The sequence below is a fragment of the Crinia signifera genome, chromosome 5, assembly GCF_055691185.1.
Source record: "Crinia signifera chromosome 5, ASM5569118v1, whole genome shotgun sequence".
Taxonomy (NCBI): Eukaryota; Metazoa; Chordata; class Amphibia; order Anura; family Myobatrachidae; genus Crinia; species Crinia signifera.
The window spans coordinates 72122711-72138784 of NC_139221.1; the positions used below are offsets into that span (position 1 = coordinate 72122711).

At 43.5% G+C, this 16074-nt stretch overlaps 1 protein-coding gene across 1 annotated transcript in view; it reads left to right on the forward strand.

Moving 5' to 3' along the window:
• CCDC178 (coiled-coil domain containing 178) overlaps positions 1-16074 on the forward strand; it is a 358769-nt gene that overhangs the window by 40843 nt on the left and 301852 nt on the right. The window contains exon 5 of the mRNA XM_083187449.1: positions 10012-10209. Coding sequence (XP_083043575.1) covers positions 10012-10209 — 198 coding nt within the window. The remainder of the gene's footprint in view (positions 1-10011; positions 10210-16074) is intronic.

The window sequence follows — 16074 nt, forward strand, 5'->3', positions numbered from 1 at the left end:
CTGTTCAATGTGAACAACCAATCGCAGCGGTTTCCTGTGTTACCGGCGAATCAGACGCGAATCTGACGCTCGGTAACACAGGGATCAATCACCGCCGGGTGTGAGGGGGCGTGAGGGGGTCACCGGTGATGACCACACCTCACCCCACCTGCCCCCAAGGCTGTGATTGGTCCGACGGACCAATCACAGCCATGGCGCATGATTTAAACTAACGGTGACTGCGCTGCAGACACAATTCCGGTCTGGAATTGTGTGCAGAGCGGTCACCGACCAATCTGTCATGATATACATACCTGATCCTTGCCTGATACTTACCTGATCACCGCTGGTAGCGTGCTGCCAGCAGCTGGATGCTTCCTGGATCTTGTCACTTCCTGTGTGCTGCTGCAGTGTCATAGAGTGACAGATAGTGACAGATAGTGACAGATAGTGACAGATAGTGACAGATAGTGACAGAGAGTGCTATATTTTGTGTCTGCTGCCCCCCCCTTTTGTGCTGATCAGTATATCTGTGCTGATCAGCAACTTTTTGGGGGTGCAGGGTTTTTTTTTTATATATATACCTGTCAGTTGCACCAAAGGTTGTGCTGCCTGTGCAACTGACTGCTGCCCCCCCTGCTGCCTCCCCTTTTGTGCTGATCAGTATAAATTAACTGATCAGCAACTTTTTGGGGGTGCACCCACCATTCATTCCACCAGAATCTGAGCTGCAAAATTCAAAAATCACTCCTTCCCTTCTGGGTCCTGCCATGCACCCAACTGGTATTTTTTGGTCACATATGAGGCATTGCCATACTCGGGAGAAATTGGGGCACAGATTTTGGGGTGCTTTTTCTCCTTCATACCTTATGAAAATGAAAAATTTTGAGCCAGAACTGCATTTTTGTGTAAAAAAATGTAATTTTTCATTTGCACAGCCCAGTTGTATCAAAATTGGTGAAACCCCTGGGGGTTTGAAATGTACACTATACCCCTAGTTGAATTCCCTGAGGGGTGTAGTTTGCAAAATGGGGTCACTTGTGGGGGGGGTTCCACTGTATTGGTGCTTCGGGGGTCTTGCTAATGCGACATAGCACCCACCAACATTCCACCAGAATCTGTGCTGCAAACCCCAAATATCACTCCTTCCCTTCTGAGTCCTGCCATTTTTTGGTCACACATGAGGCATTGCCGTACTCATGAGAAATTGGAGCACAGATTTTGGGGTGCTTTTTCTCCTTCATACCTTGTGAAAATGAAAAATTTTGAGCCAGAACTGCATTTTTGTGTAAAAAATTTAATTTTTCATTTGCACAGCCCAGTTGTATCAAAATTGGTGAAACTCCTGGTGGTTTGAAATGTACACTATACCCCTAGTTGAATTCCCTGAGGGGTGTAGTTTGCAAAATGGGGTCACTTGTGGGGGGGTTCCACTGTATTGGTGCTTCGGGGGTCTTGCTAATGCGACATAGCACCCACCAACATTCCACCAGAATCTGTGCTGCAAACCCCAAATATCACTCCTTCCCTTCTGAGTCCTGCCATTTTTTGGTCACACATGAGGCATTGCCGTACTCGTGAGAAATTGGGGCACAGATTTTGGGGTGCTTTTTCTCCTTCATACCTTGTGAAAATGAAAAATTTTGAGCCAGAACTGCATTTTTGTGTAAAAAATTTAATTTTTCATTTGCACAGCCCAGTTGTATCAAAATTGGTGAAACCCCTGGGGGTTTGAAATGTACACTATACCCCTAGTTGAATTCCCTGAGGGGTGTAGTTTGCAAAATGGGGTCACTTGTGGGGGGGTTCCACTGTATTGGTGCTTCGGGGGTCTTGCTAATGCGACATAGCACCCACCAACATTCCACCAGAATCTGTGCTGCAAACCCCAAATATCACTCCTTCCCTTCTGAGTCCTGCCATTTTTTGGTCACACATGAGGCATTGCCGTACTCGGGAGAAATTAGGGCACAGATTTTGGGGTGCTTTTTCTCCTTCATACCTTGTGAAAATAAAAAATTTTGAGCCAGAACTGCATTTTTGTGTAAAAAATGTAATTTTTCATTTGCACAGCCCAGTTGTATCAAAATTGGTGAAACCCCTGGGGGTTTGAAATGTACACTATACCCCTAGTTGAATTCCCTGAGGGGTGTAGTTTGCAAAATGGGGTCACTTGTGGGGGGGTTCCACTGTATTGGTGCTTCGGGGGTCTTGCTAATGCGACATAGCACCCACCAACATTCCACCAGAATCTGTGCTGCAAACCCCAAATATCACTCCTTCCCTTCTGAGTCCTGCCATTTTTTGGTCACACATGAGGCATTGCCGTACTCGTGAGAAATTGGGGCACAGATTTTGGGGTGCTTTTTCTCCTTCATACCTTGTGAAAATGAAAAATTTTGAGCCAGAACTGCATTTTTGTGTAAAAAATTTAATTTTTCATTTGCACAGCCCAGTTGTATCAAAATTGGTGAAACCCCTGGGGGTTTGAAATGTACACTATACCCCTAGTTGAATTCCCTGAGGGGTGTAGTTTGCAAAATGGGGTCACTTGTGGGGGGGTTCCACTGTATTGGTGCTTCGGGGGTCTTGCTAATGCGACATAGCACCCACCAACATTCCACCAGAATCTGAGCTGCAAAATCCAAAAATCACTCCTTCCCTTCTGAGTCCTGCCATGCACCCAAATGGTATTTTTTGGTCACATGTGAGGCATTGCCGTACTCGGGAGAAATTGGGGCACAGATTTTGGGGTGCTTTGTCTCCTTCATTCCTTGGGAAAATGAAAAATTTTGAGCCAGAACTGCATTTTTGTGTAAAAAATTTAATTTTTCATTTTCACTGCCCAGTTGTACCACAATTGGTGAAACCCCTGGGGGTTTGAAATGTACACTATACCCCTAGATGATATTCCTGAGGGGTGTAGTTTGCAAAATGGGGTCACTTATGGGGGGGTTCCTAACTTTTAGCATCTTATGGTGCCTAGAAACCTACATGGTGCCTAAAAAATAATCTCATAAAAAGGAGGCTCCAAAATCAAGTAGGTGCTCCTTCTATTATGAAGCCTATGGTTTGGTCAACGTGCACACTAGGGCCACATATAGGATATTTATGAAAACAAAAGAATTGGGGGAATCAATTTTTAGTCACATTTCTGTAGTAAAATCTACTGTGTTCCTTAGAAAAATGTATTAAAATTGCAAATCTGCAAAAAAAATGAAATTTTGAAATTTCACCTACACTTTGTTTTAATTCCTGTGAAACACCTAAAGGGTTAACAAACTTCCAAAATGCTGTTTTGAATACTGTGAGGGGTGCAGTTTTTGAAATGGTATCATTTATGGTGGTGTCTCACATACAAGTCCCTCAAAGTCACATCAGAACTGAACTGGTCCCTAAAAAAATCAGTGTTTGAAATTTTCTTAAAAATTTGAGAATTTGCTATTCATATTTTAAGCCTCCTAGTGTCCAAAAAATTTAAAAGGAAGTTGAAATAATGATGGAAACATAAAGTAGACATATGGTCTATGTTAGTTATTAACTATTTTGAGTGGTATGATTATTTGTCTCACAAGCAGAAAATTTAACATTTTGCAAATTGCTAAATTTTCCATTTTTTTACGACATTTTGGTATTTTTCACAAAAAAACACAGACTGTATCGACCCAAATTTACCACTAACTTGAAGTACAATGTGTCACGAGAAAACAATCTCAAAATCACTGGGATAAGTAAAAGCAAAAAAAAGTTATCCCCACTTAAGTGATACCTGTCAGATTTGAAAAAAAGGGCTCTGTCAGGAAGGCAAAAACAGGCTGCGGCGGGAAGGGGTTAAAAGTGGCAATCCTGTATATATCATTTTTAAACAAAAAAACACATTACATTTTACTAGGGTTTTCTTTATACTGTACATTAAAAGCTATATATCTCTGCCTTTGTTTGTCCAAAGAGAATCATATGGCTGCACCGTCTTTTATCAGAAACACATTTACTGTATGCTTGTTCCTGAGAAGAGGCAAATGCTGAGAAGAGGGGCATCATACGTCATAGGATTGTAGTTGCCATGGTAGTTGCATGACGCTTAGCAAACTGTAAATCATTAATAGCTGCTTGAAGAAAAAAGGTAAAGAAAACGAAGACCTCCAAATCATCTTCTAGTAAACCAGAGTGATTTATATAAAGGAAAAAAAGGCACATCACTTTTTCATGTGATTAGTTTTAAGGTTTTACATTGAGTGACTGCAGTAATGATAGCTAGAATAACACCTTTAATCATAGTTTAGGTAGAGAGCTGAATGTCATTATATTTGGTAACTGTTACTGCCATTCTTTTCTGAAATGCACACTGATACTTGAGCACATCATTAAAATAAGAGACATTTTAAATGACACTGGGTTTTAATAGCAACTTGTAAATTGTATTGTAAGTGAAATAGTTCCATTAAAGTTTTTTCTTATTTTATTGTTTCTGGTCAGCACTGTGCATTAGTGAGGTTATAGAAATAATGGCTGCCCATTCTATTCTTCAGTTCATTCACATTGCTAACATATATCAGAATATGCACTATGGGGGGATTCTGGTTTACCCGCAAAGCTTAGAAATTCGCAGCTTTGCCGGTTCTCTAAACGCCGCCCGGCTCCTGCACGAATGGCGGCCCCCCTCCTCGCGCACCGATTTCCCCCCTGTGCAAATGGATGTTTAGCATAAACATCCTTGCCTGGGCCGGCAAAAATATTTGATGGTTGCTGACCATTGAATAATTTCTACAGTGCTCGCAGATCTAAGACACCTCTCTGGTGTCAGCTGCCCGCCCCTGCGTCACTGCCGAATTTCCATGGGACAGCCCAGCGTTTTCATTGGAACACTGGGCGTTCCCATGGGTGCAACCGCAGCCCACCGCTCAACCCCCTCCACCCACAGTGCTGTGTGCGAGTGGCAGGTGAATAATCAGTTCGCTGTGGCAGCTCGCAGCAAGCGGCTGCACATGCTCATAAATGTTGATGCGCATGCGCAGTCACTAAGCTTCACTCCATTGTGTGAAAGCATTGGGGAGAGATGAGAACAGAAATACAGAGCAAAAACCAGGGCAAAAAAGAAGTACTAGCAAATTATTCACCAGCAGCAAGGCAGGAGACTGCTTACAGGCAGAAACTATAACTGGCAGGTAGACTGAGCCTTCCCTGAGACCAAGAACCAATCCCCTTTGTCCACAAAGCTGAGTAAACCCCCTGAGTTTAATTACCGGTATGTATATTAGCAATTGAACAGTTGCACGCACAAACAGAGCATCCTGAATGCTCATTAACAATCAGGACCATAATGATAAATGAAGAGATGTATGTTGGTGTAGTTTGGTTTATGGCCTTGCGTGTGAGTAAAAGTGATTTATATTGAATTCAGTAGAATATAGGTAACTTATGGAGGGACAGTTTTGCAGATTGTGAATATCTGTCGAGAAAGACTAGCCATGCAGCTGCTTTCAAGGTTGATTGTAGTTGTGAGAGTCTGTATTGGGGAAGACCAGTGAGGAGACTATTGCAATAATCAGTATGAGAGATGATTAGAGCATGGATTACAGTTTTAGCAGTGTCTTTGTCAGGTGTGGTTGTATTTTGGATGTCAAGGATGACACCTAGGCAGTGAGCTTGTTCACTAGAATTGATTGTTGTTTTCACAGTAGACATATATCTATCTATCTAAATATTCAGTATGAGGTGGCGAGGTGACATCCAAGATGCAGAAAGGCATTCAGTGACACGGACCAATACAGACAGATCTGAAGAGAATAGGTAGATTTGAGAATCATCCATGTAAAGATGATATTGAAATCCAAAATTAGTTTGCCAAGAGATTTGGTATAGATTAAGAAAAGCAAAGGATCTAAGTCTAGGCTCTGAGGTACAACAACTGATAGAGGTAGCAAAGAGGAGGTGGAATCAGAGAAACAAACACTTAAAGAGCAATAAGGTAGGTACTGTATGATGAGAACAAGAAAGGGCTGTGTCTTTAAGACCTAGGGATTGCAGTGTTTGTATAAGAAGAGTATGGTCAACAGTGTCAAAAGCAGAGAGGAATGAGCAACAATGTGTGGTGCAGTTTGCCTTTGAAATAAAAGTAGCATTTATTTTGTATGTGGGGACTTTTTATAATTTAACCCCTTCAGTGGTGGGGTTTTTTTTGGGGGAGCACTCCCCACTGGGTGTTTTTTTTATGGGGAGTGCTCCCTTAAAAAAAAAACACCATTGCCTCCCTGGGTTCGGGCAGCGCCGCTGAACTGTCAATCAGTCACTGCCCGGACCGGCACCCTGTCCCTGTCCCCGGCAGCCAGCTTGTCATAAGCGGTTTACTACTGCCCTGTGCTGTGAGTAGCAATGATCAAGATGGCACCACTGATGGCTGTCTAGGAACTGTGCCGCTAGCCAAAATGTGTGCCCAGTGTCTCCCCTGTCGTGTTCTATATCTGTGCTGATTTTACTGTCTACCTATCTGACTGTTGCAGTTACCAGGTTGCGCCACTGAATGGCTGCCTGGATGCTGTACAGCTCAGTAAATATATGTTCCCCATGTCTGTGTCCCTCACCAGGATGCATCTAGTGCATATCTGTATGTGTCCTATATCTGTACTGTTATACTGTCTACCTATCTGACTGTTGCCATCACCAAGTGGTGCTGCTGAATGGCTGCCTGGGTGCTGTACAGCTCAGTAAATATATGTTCCCCGTGTCAGTGTCCCTCATCAGGATGCATCTAGTTCATATCTGTATGTGTCCTATATATCTGTACTGTTATACTCAGGGCTGCCAAGAGAAATCCTGGGCCCCGGTACAACAGCGTCACGGGGCCCCCCTGGAGTGGCGAGCAACAGAAAAGAGGTGTGGCCATTAAAGGATATAGGGGTGTGTACCACACCATATACCCTTTATGCAACACAATAGTAGACCCCTTATACTTGCCCCTTACACATTATGCTACACAGAATAAGCCAAAATTCAAACCGATTATTTGCCGCCCCGTTCGCATGCAGCAGTGTGGACAGAAGCGTGGGGTGGTGGATATGGGTTGCGCCCATGGGACTAAGGGGTCGTGGCCACGGATGGGCAGATAGCGGCAGGGTCCCTGCCATAGGTGTGCGCACATTGAGAGTTAGGGGTGCACAGGCACCCCCTAATGCTGTGCCCACCCTCATGAACACCTCTGCCCCTAGCAATGCCAGCAATACCTTTAACCAAAGACTTTTTAGAACTGTATTCCATTTAAAGAAGTGCCCATCAATCAATTATGTGTGTTAATTGTACTAGACCATTGTCATATCACTACACACCTGTGTCATCCATATATGTTTATGACTGTATTTGCATGTACTGTTACACAGAGTAATTAGATTAAAACTGAAATAAGCAGGAGATTATGGTGTGGCTAAGAGACTTTTTATACTGTAGCGAGTGCCAGTAGTTGACGGAAGACACGCCTGATTGGCTGTTAGACACACCCAATAGGTGGAGCTACACACACCCCTTTGACAGTGCACCCCCTAATAAAATGTGCTGCGCACGCCTATGGTCCCTGCGGAGGATGGGAACTAGGTAATAGCTCCCATCCTCCGCAAGGACCCCACTGCTGTCTGCCCATCCGTCACAGGGACCCTCTGCCCCCATGCGCTGCCCAGACCCCTATGCCATACAGCAGGGGTGGCCAGCCCACGGCTCCTCTCTCCAAGATCTGTGGCTGGCACGATCATCCCCATTTGAAGCGCCGCCTCTGGAGTATAAGGATCCCAAGCTCACACACGCAGCACGGAAAGCGGCACAAGTTCTTTCAACCTGCTGGCAAGAAGCAGCAGATGCCACTACTTGCAGTATCGCCGAGCTGAGCTGCCGGTATCTGCTGTGTCCCCCAAAGCTACAGATCCGGCGCCAAGAGCAGCTGCATTGTGATGGCCAGCGGTATGTGGACCTGGAGGGAGAGGGGGGATTGTGTCCATTAAACCTCTTTAATCTCATGTGATCCTGGGCAGTATGGTCCCACCCAGATCGCATTCCATATATGATCCGTCATAAATGGGCCCCATGTAGCCTGTTCCCTTCACACACATTGGAGGTCATTCTGATTGACCACAAAGCTGCAAAATTTGCAGCTTTGCGGGTTATCTAAATACCTCAGATTTCACGCATGCGAACGGATGTTTTACATACAGTAATCATCGATTTGCAGCTTGTGTGCAGGGCAGTGCGGTCGCCGACCATCAAATCATTTCTCAAGCGCTCGCAGATCTGTCAGTCTCTGCTGTCTTAGATCTGTGGCGCTCCTGTACCAGAAGAGGGTGGGCAGCTGACATCCGGTGACATCAGCTGCCCTCCCCCGGCACCCACGTCATGGGAGTTCCCATCGGCGCAACCCATATCCACCACCCCACGCTTCCGTCCACACTGCTGCATGCGATCGGGGCGGCAAATAATCGGTTTGCCGCACCCGCTCACACAAAGTGGCTGCACATGCACAACATCGCTCCCCTGTGTGAACGTGCGGGGGAGCGAACCAACCTGAATGAGGGCCATAGCCTGTAACACACACACACATAGCCTGTTCCTTCACACATACAGTACATAGCCTGTCACACACACATATACATACATAGCATGTTACACACACACACACACACACACACACATATACATACATAGCCTGTTACACACACATATACATACATAGCCTGTTACACACATATATACATACATACATACATACATACAAAGCCTGTTACACACACACACACACACACACACACACACACACACACATAGCCTGTTACACACACACATATAGACATACATACATAGCCTGTTACACACACACACACACACACACACACACATAGCCTGTTACACACACATATATATATACAAAGCCTGTTACACACACACACACACACACACACATAGCCTGTTACACACACACACATATAGACATACATACATAGCCTGTTACACACACACACACACACACACACACACACACACATAGCCTTTTACACACACACACACACACACACACACATATAGATATACATACATAGCCTGTTACACACACACACACACACACACACACACACACATAGCCTTTTACACACACACACACACACACACACACACACACACACACACACACACACACACACACATATAGAGATACATACATAGCCTGTTACACACACACACACACACACACACATAGCCTGTTACACACATATATACATACATACACAGCCTGTTACACACACACACACACACACACACACACACACACACACATACAAAGCCTGTTACACACACACACACACACACACACACACACATACCCTGTTACACACACACACACACACACACACACACACACAGCCTGTTACACACACACACACATAGCCTGTTACACACACATATATACATACATACACAGCCTGTTACACACACACACACACACTTTTTGTCTGTTCCCCCTGTCCATAGCCATGCATTGCGGGCGGCATTACCTTTTGAACCAGGAACAGGAGCAGGAGCAGGAGAGCCTTCGCTGACCGGGCTTAGGCAAATTCGGGGGCGTGGCCTAATCGCGGACCCGTGGCCACGCCCCCTTTAAAAAAAACCCCGATTTTTTTTTTTTTTTGTGTCGGGACCCGGGCCCAGGTAAAATGTACCCGCCCCCCCTGCCTCTCGGCGGCCCTGGTTATACTGTCTGGTTATACTAATCTGGCTGATACCATCACCAAGTGGCGCCGCTGAATGACTGCCTGGGTGCTTTGCAGCTCAGTGGATATATGTTCCCCATGTCAGTGTCTCTCATCGGGATACATTTAATGCATATCTGTACGTGTGATATATTTGTACTGTCACTGTTTTTACTTGTTCCCACCCTGGCTGTTGCACAGCAATCCAAATCTAATTCCTAGTATACACAAGTATATCTGGCCAATAAAGCTGATTCTGATTGTGACGATGAAATCTTTGTATGGCTTATCATGGTATTCTTTTGTTCAGGTGAAGATTTGTCTCTAAAGCAATACACTGAAAATGTCATCTCAGAAGTTATACATCTGATCTGGAGGTTAGAAGAAGACCACCAAGAAGCAGAAGAGGCTTTAAAGCTAGAAAAGAAACGAAAACAAGGTCTGACCACACAAATTGATGAACTCTCCAAGTGGAAACTTCGGAATCTCCCTGAAGCTGTTCAAAAAGGTACAGTGTGTATCAATTAAATACATTATGCATGTATTTAATTACAATTATGCATGGAGGAATATACACTCTACAGAAAAGACAGGGAAAATAGAAAGGTCGGGGGGGGTGCCTATATGTAAAAAATAACTTAACATCGTGTGAGAAAGAAATTAGCACAGGCACAGAGGAAGACTACACGGAGGCCGTGTGGGCAGAGATAACCGACAATAACAAAAAACCTAATAACAGAATTTTAATAGGGGTATGCTATAGACCACCGAACATAAACGAAGGGGATGAGTCTCTTCTTTTAAACCAAATCAAACAATCATCAGATCAGGGTCAGGTATTAATTATGGGTGATTTTAATTTACCTGATATTGATTGGAAAAACGAAACATGCAAAACAGCAAGAAGCAGTGGGTTCCTAAGCTTACTTTAAGACCAGTTTATCACACAAACGGTAGAAGCTCCAACTAGTAATAAGGCATTATTGGATTTGGTTTTAACAAATAACATAGATTTAGTTAAAAACACAAAAGTAATTGAACACCTAGGGAACAGTAACCACAATATGGGTTCACTGGAAATCAACTTCAGTAAATTACATCATAAAGGATCGACAAAAATACTAAACTTCAGAAAAGCTAACTTCGAATTATTCAGAGAAGCCCTAAAAAGAATTGTGTGGGAAACAGTTTTTGAGGGGATAAATGAGGAAATGTGGGATACTCTAAAAAATATACTCGAATCTTTAACTATTAAATACATTCCTAAAGTAACTAAGAGTAAATTCAATAAAAAAAGCCACCATGGTTGGACAAAAAAGTTAGGTCAGCAATCAACAATAAAACAAGAGCATTTAAATTCTATAAAAATAACTTAAATAAGGAGGCGTTCACCAAATACAAAGAATCAAACAAAATTTGCAAATGGGCAATCAAAGTATCTAAAAGGGATTATGAAGAGCGCATAGCCACTGAAAGTAAAACTAACCCTAAGAAGTTTTTCAAATAGTAAATGTATAATTAAGGACAACATAGGCCCACTAACCGATATCAATGGAAAGTTTTACGGAGGACAAGGGAAAAGCAGAACTGTTAAATGAGTTCTTCTCATCAGTGTTTACTAAGGGAGAGCAGACTGTGGAACGCACACATACCACAAATGGGATGAACAAGCTGGACCTCAATATTGAATTCTCTACCGAGGAAATAATATTGAGGCTCAGCAAAATCAAAACAAATAAATCACCTGGGCCAGATGGGTTTCATCCTAGGGTACTAATGGAATTAAGGGAGGAATTAGCTTCCCCTCTACATTATATCTTTGATAATTCACTATCATCAGGAAAGGTACCAAAAGACTGGAGAATAGCAGAGGTAGTGCCATTATTCAAAAAAGGAGAAAAGTAGGATCCCGCTAATTACAGACCTGTTCGTTTAACATCAATAGTGGGTAAACTATTTGAAGGATTTTTAAGAGATGGTATCAGGAATATTTAGACCTTCATAGTTTACTCAGTAATAAACAGCATGGGTTCGTTTTCCTAGATTTTGCTAAAGCCTTCGACACAGTACCACACAAGAGGTTGATAAATAAAATGGAGGACATGGTATTAGGGGCAAATATCTGTAGATGGGTAGGGAACTGGCTGTGTAATAGAGAACATAGAGTGGTCCTGAACAGTGCCGTGTCTAATATGATACCAGTACTAAGTGGAGTGCCACAGGGTTCGGTTCTTGGGCCCATGTTATTTAACATTTTTATTAACGATATTGGGATGGGGTTACTCAGCAATGTATCCATCTTTGCAGATGATACAAAAATGAGCAGAGTTATTAAATCATCAGAAGATGTCACCACGCTTCAAAATGATCTTGACAATCTAGATGAGTGGGCAAAAAAGTGGAAGATGAGGTTCAATGTGAACAAATGCAAGGTCATGCACCTTGGGAGACATAACAGTGTGCTAGTTATAACCTAAGCGGGGATGAATTGGGTAAATCTGTACTCGAAAAGGATCTAGGAGTCCAAATAGACAACAAACTGGGGTGTAGTGCTCAATGTAATATAGCAACAAAAAAGGCCAACAAAATTCTCACATGTATTAAAAGGGGCATGGAAACTAGGGACTCAAAAGTAATTATGCCTCTGTACAAATCATTGGTTAGACCGCACCTCGAATATGCAGTGCAGTTCTGGGCTCCGCACTATAAAAAGGACATCATAGAATTAGAAAAAAAAACAAAGAAGAGCAACAAAGCTTATTAGAGGAATCCAGAATTTAAGCTACAGTATGAGGAAAGATTAAACAATTTGGGACTATTTACACTAGAGAAAAGACGTTTAAGGGGGGATATGCTCAACATGTATAAATATATTAGGGGCCAATATAAGGAACTGTCAAACACCCTTTTTTCTACTAGAAAGGAATCTAGGACGCGAGAGAACGAGTTTAGATTAGAAGAAAAAAGATTTTTTTCATCTATAAGAAAAAATTTCTTCACAGTCAGAGCAGTCAAACTTTGGAACTCTCTTCCTGGAGAAGTGGTGTCGGCAGACACTATAAATATGTTTAAAATAAGGTTGGATAAACATTTATTGGTTAAAAACATCCATGGGTACGAATAAGTAACATAATCTGTCGTTAAAATATCAGAACATACAGTACAACAAGGGATAAACTACTTTAAACATAGGTTGAACTAGATGGACGCAAGTCTTTATTCAGCCTCACCTACTATGTAACTATGTAATTATGTAATCCTCCTTCAGATGAGAAGTTGCCCATAGCAAACAGTTTTGCGTAAGTGACACTGTTCATCACACTATACTACAGGTGTATGTCATTACACAGACATACCTCAATTCCCAGCAGTCTTTACAGTTGCTGAAGAGGTCAGGTGCATATCACATGAGCAGTGTCAGGCGGTAAGGCCAATGACCGATAGAAGCAATAGCTACTTGGTCATGGCAAGCTGAAGTAACTGCCCTGGGGCGAGATGTACAGTACTGAAGGCCCCGATACACTAGTCCGATTTGGGCCGTCGGCAGAGAAATCATCTTGAAACGGATGTGTTTGACATCCAATTCGATGCTTGGTCCAATTTGTATCAGATGGGATCGGAGGCAGGTCCGACCTCTAACTCAGACGGGGTCAGATGGCCATACACTGCGGTGATACATCACAGTAGTGTATAGCCAGCTTAAGCCTTTAAAAGTGATAAAATGGAGAGTGATAAACCACCAGCCAATCAGCTCCTAATTGTCATTCTTCAAACAGCTTGTAATATGTCAATTAGGAGCTGATTGGCTGTATCACTCTCCATTTTGTCACTTCAAGCTTAGTACACCTGGCCCCTGGAGAGCAGAGCTATGTTGTAAGGAGGCGTGCTGAGGATGGCCATTCCAGAGAGCTGCGAGGAGGAGTCTAGCCTACCCACCGCTATGACAAACCATTACCAACAACTCCAGCAGAGGTGAACCCGGGGAAGTAACTCTCTGTCATCAGTGTGGGGAACAGCTGAGCTCCATCTCTTTGAGATCAGAGCAACATAATCAGACTGTCATTGAGGGGCAGCCTAAAGGGTCCTATTGTAGAGCTATGTACTGTATGCTTGAATGACTTCAAACAAAGGTACTGTATTGTCTCTAGGTGCAAATGAAGCAAATTAGATTGTGTACAGGTGAGTTAATCTATTGATATGGCAGACTTGCATATTGCAATTTAAGTCTACCAGACCCAAAATGTGTCAGGACAGGAATAGTTTGTGTTCTCGGACTGGTGACTGGGGTTGGAGCTGGAGGCAAAGCAGCGTGTAAGAAGCTTGGCGGCTCAATGAAATTCCTGCTCATTCACAGGAGCTTTAGGCATACAGTGGGCTTGCTAGATTATACTGAAGGTTTTGGTAACTGAAAGCGCTGATAGATTGCTGAGCCAGAAACGACAAGCAGGCCAAGGTAGGTGAGGCTTAAGTAAGAACAGATTAGGACTTGACTTTGGAAGATGGCATTGATGATAGAATATACAACTTGGCTATATGGAAGTCTTGGTACAAGCAGAGTCTGTGGTAGGAATAGTTCTGTTGTCAGCAGAACTAGTAACAGTATTCCTAGCTGGGAACAATGGGACTCCGGATAGGAACCTGTGAGACATGAACTGGACACTGAAATGGTGCCAGTGGTTCTGGACACTGGGATGGGACCAGTGGTACTGAGGCTGGACATTGGGCTGGTACTGATGGGACATGAACTGGATGCTGTGCTGTAACAGCAGTAGTACAATGGGTGGACACTGAACTGGTGCTGGTGGCATGTGACCTGGTCACCAGGCTGATTGTAGAAACTGGTCCAGGACAAGTGGTACTGACGCTGGATACAAGACTAGTATTAGTGTGTCATGAACTGGACACCTGGCTGGAACTGGTTGTACTGGATATTAGTTTGTGACCAGTTATACTGGAAGACTGCTGAAACAAAAAAAGTGCAGTAGAAGACTTGAGGATAGGGGAGCACAGAGAATCTGCTCACGCTGAGAGCTGTTGCACTCACAACCTGCCAACATATCAGGAAGTTCTTTAATAAGAACTGCTGGCAAAGAATTGGCTAGGAATGACAGACCCAAGAACTGTATTCCCATTGGTGGTGCACTGATCAGCTGACGTCTAGAAAGATGGCAGGGTTAGTTACTATGTCACTATGGGGGTACGGTTGGGGTTAGGCTGCAGAGGGCAGGCAGTTAGGTCTACGAACTAAAGGGGAGGGTTAGGCTGTCGGGGAGGGGGTTTAGGGATACACTGTTGATTAGTGGGGAGCGTCAGTAAATTTATCTATTAGATGTCAGGATCCTGAACATCGGGATGCTGCTGTCGGTCTTCTGATGCCAGCATTGCAAGCACCAGGATCCCGACACCAACTAGTATAAAAGCCAGGGTGCAGAGAGCCGAGCTTGCTACTGAATATCCTTCTCAGTCTGAATTTGTTTTTAATTACCATACCTGATTTTACACTACAGAGTTAGATTTACTGTCACATGTGTTAACAATGAATGTATTTTAGATACCTTTTGAATAATGCATCACACTGCAGTATAGTAACAGTGTTTTATGTTTTATTCCTCTCTACAACACTTAAACGGTGTGACTTTGCCTGTAAACACTACTTTGGCTATTAAAAATGTTAGTACAAATGTATGTTTCACAAAAGTGATACAATTATATCTGCAGTATTTATCAATTAAAAAAAAAACCCCTCAGTGAGCAGCTTTGTATTACCTCTTTCAGATCGCAAAGTCGGGTCCCGGGATTGACCCGAGTCCAAACCTTTCACACTAAACCTGGGTCACACATTATACATATAACCCTTCTTATAACCCAGTTGAATTGCTGGGTTCGCTGACCCGGGTCGAGGTATGGTTAATGTTAATTTATTACCCTTATTTCCAAAATCAGTACTGGATCAAAGAGGGGGGACCCGAAAACCCGCACGGCCAGGAAGCCGTGCCTCACTCAGTAGTTTAGAATGGTGGTGATGGCCACAGCCCGGCAGCCGTCCCTTCCAGTGGTGGGATCTAGCTGCAACCGGGGCGGCAGGACGTGGCCGTCCCGTGTGAATGGAAACAATAGTGTCCATTAACAACTACTGTGCACGGCACGGCTTTTGGCCGTGCTGGATTTCGCCGCCCGGCAGGAGCCGGAGTGTGTGAAATAGCCCTAACTGTTGGTAGCTCTCGAGAACTGGAGTTGACTACCCCTGAGGTAAAATATACAATTTGTAGACTACCTCATGATAGCAGTAGCTTATTATTTTTCATTTTGGACAAATGCAGAGTGAACCACACAAGTAGCAGAATTTTCATTTTTTGCACAAGTCAGATCTGCC